General features: G+C 40.8%; 1 protein-coding gene across 6 annotated transcripts; it reads right to left on the reverse strand.

Moving 5' to 3' along the window:
• Window positions 1–9,297: 9,297 nt before the first annotated feature.
• Window positions 9,298–19,098, reverse strand: LOC134344836 (solute carrier family 35 member G2-like). Of its 6 annotated transcripts, none has more exons than XM_063044946.1 (3): window positions 18,925–19,098; window positions 17,888–17,984; window positions 9,299–10,942 (listed from the first exon to the last, which is right to left on the reverse strand). In XM_063044946.1, exon 3 carries the CDS (start codon window positions 10,917–10,919, stop codon window positions 9,672–9,674), a length of 1,248 nt encoding a protein of 415 aa, XP_062901016.1. In that variant the 5' UTR covers window positions 10,920–10,942; window positions 17,888–17,984; window positions 18,925–19,098; the 3' UTR covers window positions 9,299–9,671. The 6 variants fall into 6 exon arrangements, with proteins under 6 accessions (XP_062901017.1, XP_062901016.1, XP_062901013.1 ...); XM_063044943.1 differs by lacking the exon at window positions 18,925–19,098 and adding an exon at window positions 18,683–18,875; XM_063044942.1 differs by lacking the exon at window positions 18,925–19,098 and adding an exon at window positions 18,575–18,630.
• Between the last annotated feature and the right edge of the window lie 1,915 nt (window positions 19,099–21,013).

Raw genomic sequence — 21,013 nt, forward strand, 5'->3', positions numbered from 1 at the left:
GTATGATTTTAGTGAAAGGGGTTCATTAATTCAGAACAGAATATATGAAAGGTAATAGCTTATTTATTACTTATTGCTTGAATGAAAAACAGTCAAGGACTTTTTAAGTCCTTGTACAATTTTATTCCTTTGAGACATCCAAGTGTGTAGGCTATTATGGGTTAGTTTCCAAGCACGGTTCCAAATTCCTGGTATGCAATGAGTCAAAGCAGCCTGTTGAACTCACTTGGAACTGAGATATGTTTTTTCCCTTTGCAATGATTTCACATTTCTAGTCTGTGTTTGTTGTTTCAAAGTTTATCTAAGCAATTTCACTTGTTTATTTTTTTGTTGCCCATAGTAATTTACTTTGTCTTAGCGCAAAAACTTTTGCACTCTTAAATAGCTGGTGGTGGTTGGTTAGTGAGGCTGAACCAAAAGAATTGTGAAAGATACTGGGGAAATTCGGGATGATCGCTTTTACCAGGAGAAGGAAGACAATTCTGAGATTTGAGTGGGAGAAATAGTTGTTAAATTTCATTTTTGTTTTCCTTCTTTAACAACTGTTGTTCAAAGCAAGTAGCAGAGTGGTATGGGGCGTAGGGGATGGTCGTATTGGAGGTGAGTAGGGATGAGATGAAAGTCAGCACTCTGCATTTGAGAGTACTTTTTGCAGAGTGTTTCATTCCTCTGGGATTTAACCTTTTATAAAGCTTGAGCCATTTTCTTGGCTGCCATGAACTCCTGAGGATGAAGCTATTTCTTGAATACGTCCACTCAGGATGATGACATTATTTTCCTTTCAGCTTAGATCTTGAAGGGAGTAGATTTCCTGTAACAAAGTCTGATCTTTTGCTTAAGATTTTAGTTTACTGTTTAAATAGCTGATTAAATCTCTTGTTACTTCTGGATATGTCACAAGCTCAGTCATTGTGGAGGAAAGTTTGGTATTCGTGGGGAAAATAAATCTTCCAACCCTATCTGCTTCTCCAGCTCCACTTCCCTGACATCCCTTCTCCTGAACCAGCTGTCGTTCAAATGCTTCTCCATTCCTTTGTTGCCTCCTGACCAGTCTCCCACCTTCATCATCCATTGGCCTGATCTTGTCAAAATCCCAGCTCTTATACTGTATCTTCCACCAAGTTCCATTCACCTTGTTGTGCCCACTATATACATGTCCTCAGCTCCACACAATATTCTCATCTTTGTTTCAAAACTTTCCACAATCTTACCACTCCTTTTTATTTTAAACTTCTCCAGCTTTACAGCCCTCTGAAGTTTTTGAGGATTCGATTCCCATTAGCTCTGTGATTCGTCCCCCAAAACTTTTTGCCCTCCTCTTCTTCTCCTTTAAGATGACTTTAAAATCTATTGCTTTAATCAACTCCTGTCAAATTTCCTAATATGGCTTGATGTGAAATTAAGATCAATCACATTCTCTGAAGCACCTTATAATTTCTGATTGTGTGCTGTGCTGTATCTTCCTGAATGTTGGTCAGATCCTGGCTTCAAAATATCTCCATCTACTTGTCTTCATTCTGAATTCACATACATAGACACATTGATCATGAGGCTGGCCTCTCAAAGTGGCTTGCAGGAGTGTATCACTGTCAGTGAATTTGAACTGGTGTTTCCCCACAGAAGTACAACCTTAAAGTTATTATTGTTCACATTCACTCATGATGACAGGTACCAAAACTTATGTAACCACCTATTACATGAAGGATGTTGGCGCTGTGGATACATAGAATTACAATGGGACATAGACAGGATGCAGAGCTGGACTGAGAATTGGCAGATGGCATTCAATCGGGAAAAGTGTGAAGCAATATGCTTTGGAAGGTCAAACTTGAAGGCAAAATACATTGTTGATGGCAGGATTCTTTACAGTGAAGAGGGAGAAAGGAATTTTGGGGTTCAAGTCCATGAATCCTTCAACATTGCTGCAAAAGTTGATAGGATCATTAAGAAGGCCTGTAGCGTGCTGGCCTTCAAGAGTCAGGGGACTAAGTGCCCGAGCTGTGAGGTAATGTTGCAGCAAGAGGACAAAAGGAGATATTGTTATGATCCCTGAGAAAGGAGTACTAAGTGATTGCAACAACTGGCGTGGCATCACACTTTGGTTAGTGCCCAGCAAGATTCTCGCCAAGGACATTGTCCAATGGATTACAGATGCTGTCAATGTGTGCTTGAGGAAAGAGCAAGCTGGCTTCAGGAGAAACAGAGGCTGTATTGACCAGATCTTCACACTGCATACCATCATAGAACAGTGCACAGAGTGGCAGTGGCTATAATGTGTGAATTTTGTGTACTTTGAAAGAGCTATTGAAAGCTTCAGATCACATGGGATCCCTTCCAAAATGGTCCAGCTTATCCAGAGTTTCTATGCTAATTTCACCTGTACAATTGGGGACTGCAATTTGAGCTTTGAAGTCAAGACAGGAGTCAGGCAAGGCTGTGTGATGTTGGTGATATTATTTAACCTGGTGATTGACTGGGTTATGAGGCAAACAACGAAAGATAAGCAGAGAGGTATTAGATTGACTCTATTCTCCACTTGGAAGACCTTGACTTTGTGGATGAACTCACACTTACATACCAGCACATGCAATAGAACACTTGTGTACCTTTGCTGGACAGGTTGGACTCAGAGTCAGTCAGAAAAAGACTGAGACCATGACACACAATGTAGAGTCTCCTCCTCCCATCAAGGCACATGGCGTCGACTTACCCAGTACTGGCAGATTCACCTACCTGGGCAGTAGGTTCAGCAGGATGGAGGGACCAAGGACAGCAAAGATAGAAATGTCTTCAGAACAATGAGCAATATATGGGGATCAACCAAGTACAGCGTCCACACCAAGGTGAAGCTGTACCATAGATGTGTTCTGTCCACACTCTTGTACGGGTCAGAATGCTGGCACGTGATAGAGAATGGCCTTGCCAAGCTGTCGTCATTTCAGACCAGGAGCCTCTGGAAAGTCCCCTGTATTTTCTGGCCAAGAAAGATCTCCAACCACGCCCTACTCATTCAGTGTCACAAAGAGGACATGGCCACCATCATCTTGAGGAAACGCAGGAGGTGGATTGGGCATGTGATGAGAAGAGGAGCCAATTCCATCATCGAGACAACACATCACTGGACCCCTGAAGGGCAGAGAAAATGCAGGACACCAAAGACAGCTCGGCACCATACCATAAGGCAGAAATGACAACTCTGAACCACACCTGGGGCACAATAGAGAAGATGGACAAGGACCATCAGAGATGGAGGACCTTCACTGATGCCCTAAATGCCAGTGGCTAAATAGGCTTGGAATGAATGAATACAGAGGAGATTTACCAGTATGCACGTCTGTTGAGGAAAAGCTGAGCAAGATAGGGCTTTTCTCTTTGGAGCAGGTGGTTGAGAGGCAACTTGATAGAAGTGAATAAGATTATAAGATAGAGTGGTCAACCAGTTCCTTTTTTGCAGGGTGGCTATGGCTAGTGTGAGAGGACATCCTTTTAAGGTGAGCGGAGTAAAGTTTAGAAGAGATGTAAAAGGTAGATTATTTACACAGGAAGTGGTAGGTTTATGCAATGTACTGCCGAGGATGGTGGTAGAAGCTGATACCTTAGGGACACTTAGGCACATGGATGAATATAAAATGGATAGTTATGAACTGTGTAGGAGGGAATGGTGCAGCACAACATTGTGAGTTAAAGCATCATTCTATGCAATACTATTCTATGTTTTATGTTCACACCTCAGGAAAGATGGACAAATGGGAAGAAAAACAGTTGTAGACAAGGCAAAACCATGAGCCTGAAACATTTTGTTACTGTTAATAAAAATATTACAGAATCAATTGTTATTATTATGACAAATCTGTGTGTGTTTTAAAAAGGAGATAATAAGACTGCCATCAAAATAAGATAGATGTAAGATACTGTTTATGTGCCTGGAATTTGATCCAGCTTTAAAATTTCTAAACTTCATGCAAGACTAATGCTTGGAAAAAGAATTCTCTCACATAGCACGCAGTGTGAGAAGCAGACTTTTATCTGTGTTGATTAACTGTTTATTTGAAACCCTGAGGTGGAAGCTAATGCAACATTTAAGAGAAGGTTGGATAACTACATAGATGAGAAGGATGTGGAAGGGCTATGGTTTACTTGCAGTTTGATGAGTCTAGACAGAATAATACTTCGTGCTGAAGGGCGTGTTTCTGTGCTCATGACTCTAATTATCAATGGGAATTACAGTGCTATATGGAGAAATGATGATTTGGAAACAATATGTTAATTATTTTCTGTTGCTTTTATCAGATATGAGTGGCTTAGCTTTTCTGTTTAAAAGCTTCTCGTTAGGCTTTCTTCCTAGTTAGGAATATTAAAATCAATTCCTTAGAAACCATGAATATACTGAATTCTTAATCAATATTTGGATTTTGATTTATTACATAGTAAAAGAGTGAATCTGTTGCTTCTGAAATTTGGCAACTTTTAATTTTTTAATATTTTATATTTTCCAAGGCATAATAATTTCTAATGATAGCATTCATTGGTGGAATACAATGTAACAAGGTTGGTTGTTTATTTTTATACTGTGAAAATAAGTATTAAAATTATACCTTAAACATGCGATTGTATATGTTGTAAAAGTTGAAGCAATCAGTCCTAGACATGGCAAGCTTACTCAGAGCACTTGAAAAGACAAGCTAATGAGCATTAAGTAGATTTGACAGGGACAATTGCTAAGTCTACACATGTAGCATACATGCCTGTCAGGAATTTGCATACAAATATACCACAACAGCTGGATGATGCCTTTTTCCAATGACAACACATGTAGCATACGTGCCTATCTGAAATTTTTCATCCAAATATGCCACAACTGCTGAATGAGAAATTTTAGCACTTGCCAAATCTATACATCTTCCACTAGGATGACTAGGGCCACAGGCACATGGAAACATCATCATCTGCAAGTTCTCCTCATAGTTACGTAGCACCGTGACTTGGAAATATGTATCACCTTCTCACTTCTGGTGGAATTATATTCTAATATCTCTTGATACATTATTTTTGCATTGGTAGAAGAGCTTTGCTGATTGATTACCTCTCTGGTCTCTTCATCATACTCTTAGCTCCAGCCTCCCATTTTTTCCCCTTAATCAGGGTATGACAACCGTTGAACAAGAACACTCAAGACTTACCACTTTTCCCAGAAACAATACTGATTGCTGCCTCCGTATTTCTGAGTAGCTCACTCATCATAATTCAAACAGTTTGTCCCTCCTGTCCTCCCTCAGCTGATGAATCATTGAGCACCACCCGGAAGAAGTGCCGATTCCAGCAAGGGCATGTTTTCTGAGAGGGGATTTCAGCGCAGGGTTTGATGGCATCCCCACTGGCTGAGTAGGCCAAGTTCAGAAAAATGTGGTGATGTGATTTGGTGACAGATTGTGAGAAGACCAGCTTAATAAAAACTGATTTTAACTTGCCCTTCCTAATTTACCTGTTGCAGCATTCATGGTTGGAATGGCAGAGTAATCAGTGCCAGCTTTTTCCCACATCCTAAAGACATGCTGGTCAGGCGTGCTGCCTCCTATAAATCAACTCTACAGTGCATGGTTGATAGTTAAATAAAGGGGGGAATTGACAGAGAATAGGTCACAGGGAAATAAATGGGTAAATAGGACTGATTGAATGTTTTATAAGCTGCAATAGGGAAGTATAAAATATAAATATATAAAACTAAATACATTAACATAGTGGCAAAGAAATGGGAATAAGTTGAGCAAAAGAACAAAAGATGTCTGGGTCACTATTTAGGACAAATTAAGGGGTGGTAGTAGCTCAAGTCTTTTTTTTGCAGTTTAGAAGAACACAAATTTGAGCCCAATACCCTATTCTACCAAAAAGGTTATCACTAAATGAGAAATATCAGCTTGTTCAGTTAATGGGTGAAATTGCATCTACAGTATGTTTTACCAAACTGAAAGGACCTCCAATCATGAGGCTCAAGCAAGAGCCCCAAACAAAACAGCATGTTAAAGGAGCTAAGGGACAAAATGACCTGTCAAATTTAATGCCTGAGTTTTAGCCCTTATTTTCCCATGTTTCTTCCTAGTAAATGGAGTAAGTCTTTTTTATTTTATGGTAGGTTAGCATGGAAGCTGTAAACATTAGGAGAATCTTCTCAATGTGTCTAAACCAAACATGAATTATGAACTATTTCTCACTAACCAATTCATATCATAGATTTTAATTGTTAAAAAGAAAAAAACATTTAGAAAAGTGCTTGCAATCTGACCCCTTACATTATTAAGGATGATCTAGCCTAGTGTAATATAAGGTACGTGCCTTTAATTTAAATAATATTTTAAAGTTGTATAAATTTTTAATTTACCTCCATCCATAAAAAAAGTAACTGGAATGCTGCCATTTTCATACGTTTTAGAATAGGCCCCATCTTGAACATTGTTATTTTTATCTAAATTTCCAACAACTTTCCCATATCAATTTCTCCACTACCATTTCTGTTCCGTAAGTATTAACTCTAATTGGCATCTCTCTTTGATGGTGATTATTCATGTGCTGAGCTTGTCAATGAATATCGGGTGGCTATTTTACTGTGCAGGAAACCTGTTTTTACTTATGTTTAAAATACGTATTGCCATAGAAACTAATTGCATTCAAAAGCAGGGCCCAGGTATTTTTTGGAATTGAATTCAATGACTGTGCCTTTATTATCGTCCATCAGTAGCTTCAACACAGACGGGAATCCAGCATAGGATTCTGCACCACCCCACTGCCCCCACCTTCATGGCTTGGCTACTTATCATTTTTTTCTGACGAAGAGATCAGATGTGAAATATTAGTAACTGTGCAATGATCCCATGCCAGATCTAAGATGAAAATGTAAGGTATTTATACCTCCATTTTAATTTTTCTTGGAAAAATTACATAGCACACTGATGCAAAGCTGCAGAGTAAAGTAAGACCATTGTGCAGGATACTTTGAATATCAGTTCATTAAACCTCAGCTTATTGAGTGTAATGATTGTAAAGGAGTCTTTTGAAAGAAGACAATGCATCATTCTTGATCTTTGTCACATGATTTTATCTTCCCTGCCAAACATTGTAGTTATTTTCTGCCAGACCTTCCCTTTGTTCCTTGAAGCAGGAGAGTGGAAGTAAATGTAGAGGTTAAATAGATGTCCAGAACTTTGCTGACATTAACCAAAAACATCCTCAAGAAATTTGCCGTATTGGTGTAAGCAAAGTTTTTTTTTGTTCTTCCTCTCAGAGAAAAGCGTTGCATTCAAATTATCACTTCTAATGTTGGTTGAGGTTAAGAAAGTACATGATACAGAATCAATATCCATTAATAAACTCACAAATAGCATAATATATCATGCCCATTCAGTTTGCATTTGTTCAATGCAAATGAGAATTCCAGGGTAATCACAACATGAAGACAAATCCTTCATTAATAAATTAAATTAAAAAGGAATGAAAATGTTTAAAACATAACAAGAGGTCCACATCAGAAAAATAATCAACAGAATGAAATGCTTTACATGGATATCCGTTTGTCCACCCGTTCGCTTATTACATTTATGAGGATTACATGGATAATTGTATCAAACAATCAGAAAGCATAGTGAGTAACAGGAGGCTTTTGACTGAAGTGTTCACAGTATTGTGCATAGCATTTTCATCTACAATCGGTTTATTTGAAACATGAGTGGGAATAGTGCAGCTGGACCATGAGGCACATGCCACACTCATGATAAGCGAGGGATCACGATTAGATATTTCCTTAACTCTACCCCCACTGCCACCCCCTCAGTCTCATATTAGTAGCCATGCTATCTGCTGACAAAAATTAAAACACTCCTGTGTTATGTTCAGGGTAATAAAGGCAATAACCACTCTGGAAAATCAGGTGATCATACGTAACCTGTAGATCTGACTACATTAAGAGGAGGACATCAAGTGTTGTGCAATAATAGGCTTGGAAGACGTTTAGTATATTCTAATCATCAATATTATCTCATCTTTTCCTCATGAATTAACATAGCCTAAAATCCAAATGTGTGATTTTCCAATATGTTGACTTGATGGACTATGCTCAAATAGGACCCTCAGCAGAGCAGATTGATTGTGATTATTTAAGTTAATGGGACATACCTTATATTACACTAGGCTAAATATGATTTGAATCTATACATCATGACTTAATCTGGTACCAGCATGGAGAGTCATCAGCTTTGTTCCTCTAGTTGAATAACTGAAGTTTGTATGCTATGTTGAATGTAGCATTTTATGGAGGTGGCCAAGAAATAAAATAGTACAAGAGTTATTGAACTCATTCACAGATGATTGATGCTGCTAACAAAGCCAATATTTAATGTCCTCCCTGATGTCCTGTGTAGTTGTTGGGCTAATAGGCTATTCTAGAGACAGATAACAATCAGCCAGATGGGTGAACAGATTGGATAAGAATGACCGATTTCCTTCACTGAAGTACATTCGTGAATCAGATGGCTTCATAATAATCCAGAAGTTTCAAGGGCACCATTAATGGGAAAGAGATTTATTATGGATTTAGTTCATTTGGTGGGATTCAAACTTACATATGTCTTTGCATCAGTAGCCAAGGTCATTTAATATCTACTTCAGTAATGTAATAACTATGTTATCAAACAACATGTTAGATGTTGGTTCTTAAGCTGCTGTCCACTTGAAATGTGATTTTAAAGTAGACAGTGATATGATCTCATTGTATGAACCAGATTCATTTCAGATGACGGTCAAGGAAGATGCCACAATGGACTCAATACCTTCTGTCAGCATGAGATAACATTGTTCCAGATTGTTTCACAGTGACCCTTGCTCTGAAAAGACTAGGACACCCATATAATTGAACATTCTGTTGGCTTTCACTCCTATGGTTCAAACATGGATACCATATATTTCCAGAACTCCTGCATACATTGAATAGAAAGGGAGAAAAAATAGCTTTCTGAAGAAATGTTTTAGTTAATCGTTTCAAAAAATGCTGCTGAAAGAGGCAATTGTCCATTCATAAGACACCATATTCAATGAAGAATGAATGAAATTGAGATTTTGTACTTTTCATCAAAAGTGAGTCATATGTGCATTGTTAAATTTTGGTGCAACCAGAGGCATTGATGCTCCAAAATTATGCTCCAGTTTGCAAGAAGCTTACCCAGTGTTTATTCAACCTGATATAATGGGAAGCACAGGGATTAAGAATTCTTCATTGATTCTATCTGCAGATTCTTTTTACATTTTCTGTACATGCAAAAATAGAATTAGAGCTGCAGTATTAAACAAACCCATGAACAAAGAAGTTATCATACCTACAGTACTTCTGAGTTAAAACAGATGTGATGATTCCAAATAGTGGGTTAACATAATCTTTTATTATGAAATATCCATGGCATTCGTTTCCTAGTCTAAGATAATAAAAGATTTATCCTCTCAGCTCTGCATATACAATAAGTTATTTTCATTAATAAATACAAACACTTGGTATTATCTGCGGCACATTTTATTCCACAAAACACTGAGACGTAACACCATCTTCTGACATCACAATACCAAAGAACATTGCACACTTGACACTCATAAAGTAGCTTGCTCACATTTAATTCCCCAATATTTCACAACAGTCATTTGATGGGGGAATTTATTATCTCTAAGTAATCCTGCCTCTTATTCCAATTAACCCAGTAAAGCTTGTAACCAGTCAATGCAAAGACACTGAAGATGATTATTGATCCACCAATAAGATCATACACAGATGGAAACATATGGAGAACAAGCAACTGAAGAATCATGGCCACTACAATTTCTAAGTGTTGAACTGTACTAACTAATGCTGGGTGGAATTGATTCAATGCATAATAGACACCTAAGAATGCCACAGTAGAACAAATACAAATCCCCAATAGATATCCCCAGGTTTCCCCATCTAACGGTATAATAGGCTCTTGCAAGATAAACATTGTAGATACACCCCACACTGTACCTGTCCATCCAAAGGTGAAAAGGGCAGTCCACATACTAACCTTCTCCTTGATAGCTCTGTAAATAATCATGGCCAGAGCTGTTGTCAATCCCGCCATGACTGTCATGGTATAGCCAAAGGCTTCCTTCCATCTGCCCATCAATGAATCATCTTCATCAACGATATTGGGGATCATTACTAGACAAAGACCAAACACGCTGCAGACCACTGTTACAACATCAGTGTAGTCCAAACGTTCGTCCACCAGTAGAAAGGCCAGAATAGCACTGAAGACCGTAGTGGTGGCCCTCCACATGATGGTCCCATTGCTTGGGGGTACAATTGAAAATGATGTGTAAGCACAGGTGATGGAAATGACATTGCACACCCCATAAAGAAACAGACGCATCCTGTATCCTTTGGGTCCAAGAGGATGCTCACTGCCATAGCACACAACCACAACAGCAAATACCTGGAGTACAGAACGAATGAACAGCAGTTCCAGAGACGGCACTTTGGACCGATCAGCGGCAAGTCTAGTTATTAATGCAACACAACCATGGGCCAACGCAGCTCCAAACAAAGCCACCCAGGTTATTCTTGGAGCTGAGACTATATTCTCTCCAACATTTTCTGTCTGCTGTACCATGCCTTTATCTTTCTGCTCATCTGAAAAACTCCGATGAACATTAATTGTCCCAAAGAATGATCGTCCTCGTTTTTTGGTGTCACTCAGAAGTTTTTTTTGGGGGTTGTCTTCAACATAATTTTCCATATCTTGATAGGAGTCTTCGTAGCCGTCTTCGTCAGGTTGCGGATAATGTGCTGTATATTTCACAGTCACTGTGTTTGGGTGAATCTTCACTCGCTTTTTCGAGGGGCATGTTGACTTAGAGGGCGAAGCTGCCATTTCTCTGCAGCAGCACCTCTGTCCTGCATCAAATTTTACAGAAAAGTTAAACTTTTACTTTATGCATAATTGGTATGTTCATGCCTTAACAAATACTGTTTATACTTATTTGATAGTGGCACATCGACTGGTGTATATACTTGCACGTCCCTGCAATCTACTTGTAAAGTCTTTGAATTTACTTAGAATCCTTCCATGCATTGATGCAACCCACACTTTATTCAACAATGTTTTAGGGTATTTTTAAAAAGCATAGTATTTAAGTGTATCCATTTACCATTACCCCAAAGACTAAATACCAAAGGTACTAGAAATTTGAAATAAAAATAGAAAATGCTAGAAATATTTGGCATTCCAAATTTTTAAAATGTGCTTCAGATGAATGACTGTTTCATTGGACATTAAAAACAGCGATAAAGATGTGGTGGAAGAGTTGAGGGGAGCAGGAGCAAAACATGTCTGTAGAACTTTAATAAGGAGAAGAATGGGAAAAATAGGAAGTAAAAAAAGTTCAAAATGAACAGATAATTGGCCTCAAGCAAGTATAGAGAAAAAAAAACTGAATCATTGTTTGAACTTGGAATTTGGGCCAGAAGGCAGTAATATATCTATGTGAAGGAAGAGCTAATCATCAAACTCACTGAGCTGTGTTGAGGCATGGCTAATGGTCGAGGATAGAGAGGTTACAAGGGGAGTGGGAAGAAGAATTACAGTGACAGCTGACTAATAGCTTAGAATCATAACTGCAGGAGAAGATATTTAAAAAAAACAAAAGACAGAGAATTACACTGATCCAAAAAAAAAATCCTGTCTTACACAACAGTTCTTTGTTCAGCAAGATGTCTTTCATAGAGTGCAGAAGTAGAAATTGCCATGGCATTCAGGAGCTTCAAAATTAATTCCCAAGCCATATTCTCTATTCACAACAGAGATTTTATGAAAACCTACTTGTCAACAATATGCAAAAAGTCATGTTCTTTTTTGTGTTCAACCTGAAAAATTCAGTCTAAATGATGACTGCTCAGTGATGTGTTAAGTGAGGTATATGTGACAAAACTTTATATGCTTTTCACTGGGCATGAGGCGAAACTATTGGCTACCCAGGCGCATATCAAATGATAGTACATTTGTGCAGTGTGATAAATGAATTTGAGGCCTACAAAGGACTAATGTGACTTGCATTATCAAATGAGCAAACAACAATATTTTTAATCATCCACTGGGATAAAATTAAGTCCTTGGCTTCAATAAGGCAAAACAGGTTAGTACATTAACAAACAGTGCACTGCCATTTGCAGGAGAGAATAGAATGTTGATACATTTCAACCAAAAAAGTGATGATGTGAGGAGCATCTCACCCAGTCTCCTGTACATCAACATGCTTGGTTTTGAGCATGCAACTTCAAAAAATCTCATGGACTAAACAACCACCGATTTCAAATGGACTTAGAATAAAATGAATGCTGAGTAGAGAGTGATTTAGTTTGTTGCATAAAGGTACAATGCTCTGTAAATGTGAAGTTTTGATGAAGTTTGTTGCACTGATACCGAAGAGCAAATCTTTTTTATTGTAAAAGAAATGTCCCTGAGCTTTCTGGATGATGCTGATTGGCTTTGTGATATTTCCTTAGTTTGCTGTCCAAATCAATATTCTGAATGCTCAACTTCAGCAAAAGGAACAACTTGTCTACAACATTGCCATCCAAATCAAGTCTTTTCAATCAAATTGGAAGGAGTTTTGTCTATAACTGCAAAAAGATAACTTCCCTCACTTTATCTGTAAGCACATATTTTTCTGAGCCCTGATTTTATGTCCTGTTTTGGGGAAGCTTGGGTATTCATTTGAAGAGCAGTCCCTAAGTCATGGTAGAGCTTCAGCAGAGCTGCTGTCATTTGATGACTCATTTTCAGCTGATCCAGAAGCTGTGGGGTCAATTATTCAACATGAATTTATTGACTTATGACATTTTGCCCTGCCTTGCAGAAACTACAACAAAGGAAATATCACACATCAAAGTTGCTGGTGAATGCAGCAGGCCAGGCAGCATCCCTAGGAAGAGGTACAGTGGACATTTCAGGCCGAGACCCTTCGTCAGGACTAACTGAAGGAAGAGTTAGTAAGAGTCCTTCAGTTAGTCCTGACGAATGGTCTCGGCCTGAAACATCGACTGTACCTCTTCCTAGAGATGCTGCCTGGCCTGCTGCGTTCACCAGCAACTTTGATGTGTGTTGCTTGAATTTCCAGCATCTGTAGAATTCCTGTTGTTTGCATTTTCACAAAGGAAATATGCTTGGTTTCTTTAGTTGTTGTCATTTGAAAATGGTTGCAAAATTATGGGAAAGAATTAGGACATTTATTACATCAGTAAGCATGTCATTTCTCTGCTTGGTCTCATAAATCAAAACAGGGCAATTGATCACAGATAATAATTTTAGAGCATTTTTTGCCTGGTAAAATCAAAAATTAAAATGTGGGCATACTCAGAAAGGTTTCCACAATGTACTTCATATTTTTTCTGGAAAGCATCCACAAGTTTTTAAAAATTATTTTAGAAATTAAGATTCAATAAAATTTGTTTTAAAATCAATTGTTTTGATAGTTGGTTCCGTAATGGTTAAGAGAAACAAAACCAGTTTCAAGCAAATTATTCTGTTAACAACAATTAAACACCAATCACAATTACTTGCATTTTAAGTAAGGAAACTATTACCAACTTGTTAAGTATGAACAGAAACTGTTTACAAACTGACATTTGTGTCTTCATATAGGTACCTGGTTCTGCTAAAATAAAAGTGTTCCATTTCAGTGGCCCCAGAAGCATTTGAAACAAAAATATATGAAAACAGAAGCAACACACATGAAAATTGCTGGTGATCGCAGCAGGCCAGGCAGCATCTATAGGAAGAAGTAAAGTCGACGTTTCGGGCCGAAACCCGAACGGCCCGAAACGTCGACTGTACCTCTTCCTATAGATGCTGCCTGGCCTGCTGCGCTCACCAGCAATTTTTATGTGTGTTGCTTGAAATTCCAGCATCTGCAGATTTCCTCGTGTTTGCGTTTTTAAAAACAGATGCATTTGACTTCTCATGCTAGTTGTCCCTGCAAAATTGTTCTACGATGTATTTTGTATTGGCTTTGGGGGAGGGCTGTGTGGGTGAGGAGGGACGAGATTTCCAGTACCTAACCACTGAAAGCTTCATTAATTTCACTTCACTTTTAATTTCAAAATTGATGCTGTTCCTCTTGATAAACCTTCGGTATTCATCCCGATTCAGAACCGAAATGCTCTATTAAGGTTCCTGGTTAAAGAGCCAAACACTGTTCGCAATAGAAGATATAGCGCCGACGTGCGCGGCTCATTCGATTGGTTAATGTCTTTGTAGATAAGGAATCATTTTATGTGCCGACACTCGGATGAAAAACTGGAATCATGGCGTGGGTTGCCGGCGTGTAAAATGCCCTGAACATCATTTCTAATCGCCCCCCCCCCCGACCCCACAAAGCTCTAAAAGCTTTGCGTCTTTACCCTGCCCGCTTACTGTGATCCAATAAAAGAACGTAATCATTCGAAAACAAAAAAGAAAACACAAAAATAAATTGTTTACTAGAATTTGGGTTATTTCACCTGATAGCCAGCTCAAGGAACAAATGAATGTTTTGAGGCTTTCTGTTGGTCGGGGGCCGACCATGGATCTTACGTCCCAGCTCTCTACGTGATACACTGGCGAGGACAGTTCGATATGGAGAGCAGGCTCCTCCTCCCCACGCAGCTACTGAATCCAAAGGAACGGCAGAAAGCGGTGCGGTTTGGCACCAACAGCATCGCAGGAGCTGCCATTCAGCGTTGAATACAACGTAGAGACCCCAGATCCGGACTTCTCCCCCACGGGATTTACCCCCGGAGTCTTCCCCGTGAGTGGTTGAGATCACCTTCCCTTCACCTAGATGGGCCGACGAGCCCCATCTGCCCAAAGCGTGAATACTTGAATATTAAACTTAAACATTATGGGGGAGGGGAGTTTAAGGAGTTCCTTAATATTTATGAAAGGTCTCGCACTCTGAAAATAAGATCAGTAAGTGAAAGAGAACCTATTTCTTAATATTTTCTTATGGTGTATATAAATAATGTTAAAGTTTTTTTTTGTTTTTCGTTATCTGACCATTATTTACAGACAAAGTCAACAAGTCTTTGGGCGGGTATCTACTACCTAGAATCATAAACAAGAGAACATCTGCAGATGCTGGAAATCAAAGCAAAACACACAAAATGCTGGAGGAACTCAGCAGGCCAGGCAGCATCTGTGAAAAAGAGTAAACAGTCGAAGTTTCGGGCCGAGACCCTTCAACTGGGATGGGGGGAAAAAAATAAGAAGTCAGCGTGAGAAGGTGAGGACAGGGGAGGAGGGAGTACAAGGTCGTACGTGAGAGGTGAAACTGGGAGGGGGTGAAGGACAGAACTGGGAAGCCTATTGGAGAAAGAGATAAAGGGTTGGAGATGGGGGAGAGTGGGTTGCTGATAGGAGAGGACAGAAGGCCATGGAAGAAAAGGAAAGGGAGATGATGGGCAGGTAGGGAGATAAGGTGAGAGAGGGAGATGGGAATGGGGAATGGTGAAGGAGGTGTGGGGGCAATTATGGAAGTTTGAGAAATTGATGTTCATGCCATCAGGCTGGAGGCTACCCAGATGGAATATAAGGTGCTGTCCCTCCAACCTGAATGTGGCCTCATGGCAGCAAACATGTGACCTCCTCCGCTGCTGCAATGAGGCCGCACTTAAGTTGGCCTAATATTACCTCATATTTCCCCTTCCTTTTCTTACATGGCTACTTGTCCTCACCCATCAGATTCCCCTGATCTCCAGCCCTTTATCCCTTTCTCCAGCTTCCCAGCTCTTTATTTCATCCCCCCGCCCTCCCGGTTTCACCTATCACCTACTAACTTTGTAATTCTTCGTCCCTTCCCCATCTTCCTACTCTGACTTCCCACCTTTTTGGCCAGTCCTAATGAAAGGTCTCAGCCCGAAACGTCGACTGTTTACTCTTTTTCATAGATAGCGTGGGAGACTCATAGTAATCGAATTGCTCCAATAAATGTTGTCTTAAAATTATTTTCTCCCACCTAACTGGTCGAATGAAACCAAATAGGATAAATTTTATTTTAACGATTCGCTCTTGCAGAGAGCAATAAGGTCGTTTTCATGTTATTGCAGGGACGCACGCAAGAGTGAGGGGAAAGTGATTCCTACGGCACTGTGGGGTTATTCTGCAAGAAGTTTCATATAATCCATGAATCTAATCGATACCAACTATAATAAATTGTTTGTGTTATACGCTTAAGGAAGTAAAATGAGTAAAACTATTTATAAATGTAATGTTTCCGAGCAGTAATTTTGCAACGGTGCAGGTGTGAGAGAATCTGGCGAGACGAACGCAAAGAGATTTGTTTGTCTCCGGTTTTGCCTGAAATATCGTCGACCAACGAATCTGAATGATCGGTATGACGTGTCTTTTGTCTCCCCCCCCCCCCCCCCAAACACACACACACATTCAAACTGAGATTTCTTGTCCTTTTGCACGTTGCCGACCTGCGCATTTCGGACTACAGACTTGAAATCAACAAGGAAGGGGATGATTCATGGCATTAAATGCAGCACAAATGCAACTTTTCCCGCAGCGACAAACGTGACGGCTATATCTAGTACAATAACCTGTACGGAAGAATCGACTGGATATTTCGTGGACTATTAATCGGCGTGCTCCGAGTTTGCCTGTGGTGATCTCTTAAATCTCCACTGTTTGATGCATCACTACCTTAAGATCGTCCAGTGACTTGGAGAGAGAGCTGTTTGCCGAATTCCTCCGTTCATTTGCGGATGCAACGTATTCAATGCTAGCACCCATGTGCATTCTTTTAACATAGATGCAATTTCTCTAATGTCTTAAATTAGCACAGTTATGGGGAAATTGAATGTTTATACTGCCATCGAATTGTTGTGATTTAAAATTCCCGAAACAAGAACCCCTATGCTCCATTCAACGTCTTTGGTCAAGGTGGTTCAGGTGAAGGGAAGAGCTGCGTATCTCGAGCGCTTTGAGTCCGACATTTAAAAATGTATTAACTTGGAGAAACATTCTCATAGGCTTCTAGCGGTTTGATAAAAGGACATCCATTGAAACATTGCAAAAGGTCTAAAGCAAAGGGCGGGAATACGCAGTAAATCAGGCAGTGAAGGGCCGAGCAGGGTCAGTGGCAATGACATTTCATCAGAGCTAACAAGTCAACAGACTTGTTTTCCCAGAGAATCCCTGATGTGCCCAGTGCATCTCGCATGTCTGTTGCTTTTTTCCCCCCCAGATTTCCAGCACCCAGAGTTTTTGTTTGTATTCCCTCACAACCGGGTGCTGGTAAGGAATTTAAGGCCGGGCTTTTACAAAGTTCACAGCAGAATGAACCCCGGGACCCCTCCGCCCCGCTCTCTGCCATGGACACAACCGCACCGGAAATATTTATGTTCCACTGCATTCCCTCAGCTGTGCCACCGCGGGGCAGCAGAACAGTTTAATGGCACAGTACCGATTAATATGCGTACGAAAGAATATCCTGCAATCTTGTTGACCAAATTTAAAACGAGTTAGCCGGAAAATGCTTATGATAACAAAAACGTTTTAGCAAATCCCGTTCGAAGTACTACCATTCATTTTAGTCCGGCTATGCATGTTGGGTAGGTGTCAGCAATCACTGGTAAATTTAATTGTATTTCCCTTGAGTGTCATTTAGAAAATCAGAACTAGGCAATAGGTGAGGAACCGGCAGGTATTGTTAAATCTACCAAAAAAAAGTCAGCACCCAGTTAGAACCGTTGATCTGTCTTAAAAATAAAAGCAAATAGTTAATGACAATTGTTTTCCGTTAAACTCAATTACAGGTATGTACATAAAATAATAACTTTAAATATGTGGAAAGTCACCTTTAAATAAGTGCAGGAATATCCCAGAATCTTGAGGCGGAATCTGACACTGTTCTCCTGTTGCAAATGTGCATCACGCTAACATTAATATCTCCTTCTGCGGTCCAAATGAACAGAAACACGTAAAAGCGAAGAGAAACGACGCACCTCTGCGAGCAGATTTCAGTTAAACGTACTAATCACTCTACATTTTACAACTGCCTGCGACTGGCAACGCTAACAGCGAGGCTGGGAACGCGCACCGTTCCCGAGCCCAGCACTATTCCCGCACGGATCCGACGTCAGCGTTGCCCGTCTGGACCTCGAAATGCAAATAATTCGGCCCTCTTTTCCCGTTATAGAGCAATCTATACTGATCAGATACTATCCTATATAGGAACGATGAATAGGAACCTGCCTTAAGCGAAGTAACCAGGTGGATGGAACAGTTATTAAAAAAAGGCATTAAGAAACCGTAAGTATTACATCCCGTACGTTAAATCGAATACAGCTAACCCACACCAGGGCAAGTGCTACTGCTACCCACAGCCAGAAGACAAATGCTTACGGTAACCCTGAGAGCGAGAACGAACCCCTGTTCTCTGGGTACCCCATCAGCGTTCGGACTCCATCACAGAGGAACATCTTCCCTAGTCTGCCAGGCTGGAAGTAGCCGGCTAGCACGGCGGATGGAGCTCGGCGACTCACCGGGTACTAGCGCTGTCTGCAGAAGTTCTGGTGACACGGAGAGAGAGCAGCGGTGGCCCCCCCCCCCCCCGGAGAGGAAGAGCGACCCGCCGCCGGTTTGTAGGTTACCTGAGCCGAAGGCGCTCAGGATGATGCCGCAAACCCGTAGTTCCAAAGCTCCAACCTCTCTCCTTATCCACACCCAGAAGCCAACCAGCTGCTGGAGAAAGTGGAGAGGTCCAAACAGCAGTACATGCGCACAGGAGTCTGTTGTTGTTTCATTGAGGAAGCCACAGGTGACTCCCAAGAGAAGGCAGCCAGATATCCAGCAACTTACACTGCAGTCGGCGCCGTGTATATAAAAAAGATACCTGATACTGCTTATGCAATTCTGCCACACTCACGACTTTCCGGACAACATCTTTCCTATCCCCGGGAGCACAGACAGCTTCCACGTCCGAACCTCTTCCCAGCTGCAAAAGTTCGGGAACTGCTCGGAGCGCTAACGTCAATGCGAACGGACATATATCTCATTACACTCCAGTAGAAATCAACATAAAATTCCTTAAAATCCAGCTCTTAGGCATTCTATCGGGATGCAGCAATGCTTGGCATGGCAACTGCTCTGCGCAGGACCGCAAGCAATTGCAAAGTTGTGAATATCACCCTCTCCATCACGCAGATTAGAATCCGCTCCATTGATTCGTGCCTCGGAGGACACCTCACTCAGCTTCGGCAAAGCAGGCAACAAACTCAAGGGTCTTCCCATTCCGTTCGTTCTTCCGGCGAGCAGAAATTACAAGAGCTTTGGAACGGGTATCACCAGGGTCAAGGACAGCTTCTGTCATGCCGTTATCAGACTCTTGAAAAGACCTAGTATAGCTAAAAGGTAAACTCCTGGTCGCTCAATCAACTTCGTCCCGGCCCATGTACTTTATTTGTCTCCTTTCACTGCCCTGCAGTTGTAACTGTAACATACATTCTGCATTTTGTACTTTTTTACGACTTTATGTACAGAATAAGTACTTGGGTATGAAAGGATGCTAATACAAACAAAAAGCTTTCACCTGTATTCAGTACACCTGATAATAATAAACTAATTCCTAGTCAATTTATTGCCTCTCCAGTCTTATCTCAATATAAATGCATCACTAAAGTGTGTTACCCGAAGGTACCATTGGTTTGGTAGATGAATTCTACATAGATTTCTCGGATGCCAACAAATACTGCATCTGGATAGTTCAGCTGTACATGGTCACTTTTCTCAGGACCTGATCTAATGCCAATAGGCCTTGAGTAAAAAGAACTAAGAAAAATACTCAATAGGCAGGGCAGCACTTGTGCAGAGTGGAACTGGTTGCAATCATGTTTTACTTCAGGTAAAGTCAGTTTTCCCGGTCTGCACAGAAGAAGCAAGGTTATGTGACTGAGTTTCATTGTGTTTCTTTTGGCAAAGCCTTAGTTCGGTTGGACCTTTTCAGACACATATTGAGAGACTGGGAGAATGGAAATACATCATTATATCAAACTCAAGTTCAATGTACGTTTAGTTATCATTCAACCATTCATGAATATAGTCAAATGAAACAGCGTTTCTTCAGGTCAAGGTGAAGCGCACATAACCAATCACACATAGCACAGAGCGCAAAGAGCACGTATGGTTACGATTTTAGAAAAACATTGCCACAAAAAGAAAAAAAATTGTAGCACAAGTCCCTGAGTGGCATGGCTAGTCTTAGTCCAGCTTGTTCTTCCACTGAGCGAACACTGGAGGGCAGCACTGATAGGGGGGAGCCAGCCCCCAACCGAACTATGGGTTCCAGCATGCACCACAGAGGCTCTCCCACACTGCCTTGGCATCTCCTCTCCAGGGCAGCTGCAACAGGTGAGCCTGTGGCTTTGGCCTTGACCTCGCCACATCCGAGGAAATGCAACTCCCCCCACTACCTGTCTTGCCAATGAACCAGTGAAGTGGACTTGCAGTACACTACATTACCAATCTCCAACAGAGTCTTGTGATCCCAGTAAAAATGCCCAGGACAATCCCTCACACCGTGCACTGTCACGGCACAGTGGTATGCAAAAAAGGGGTGCCACGGTAATGTGGTGGTTAGCACAATGCTTTACATTACCAGCAACCCAGGCTCAATTCCCACCACTGCTGTAAGGAGTTTATATGTTCTCCCCATCCTCCAGGTGCTTCAGTTTCCTCCCATGGTCCAAAGACGTACCAGCTGGTAGGTTAATTGGTCGTTGTTATTATTCCGTGATTAGGCTTGCATTAAATTGGGGAATTACTGGGCGGCACAACTTGAAGGGCCAGAAGGCCCTATTCCACACTGTATCTCAATAAATAAGTAAATAATTAACATCCAGGTGACAACACAACAACGAAACGCATTAAGTCTTGCTCCATCGCTAGTGAGCTACTCGCTAATGCAGTAGTCCTGCTGCAGTTGA

The sequence above is a fragment of the Mobula hypostoma genome, chromosome 4 (genome assembly GCF_963921235.1).
Source record: "Mobula hypostoma chromosome 4, sMobHyp1.1, whole genome shotgun sequence".
NCBI lineage: Eukaryota > Metazoa > Chordata > Chondrichthyes > Myliobatiformes > Myliobatidae > Mobula > Mobula hypostoma.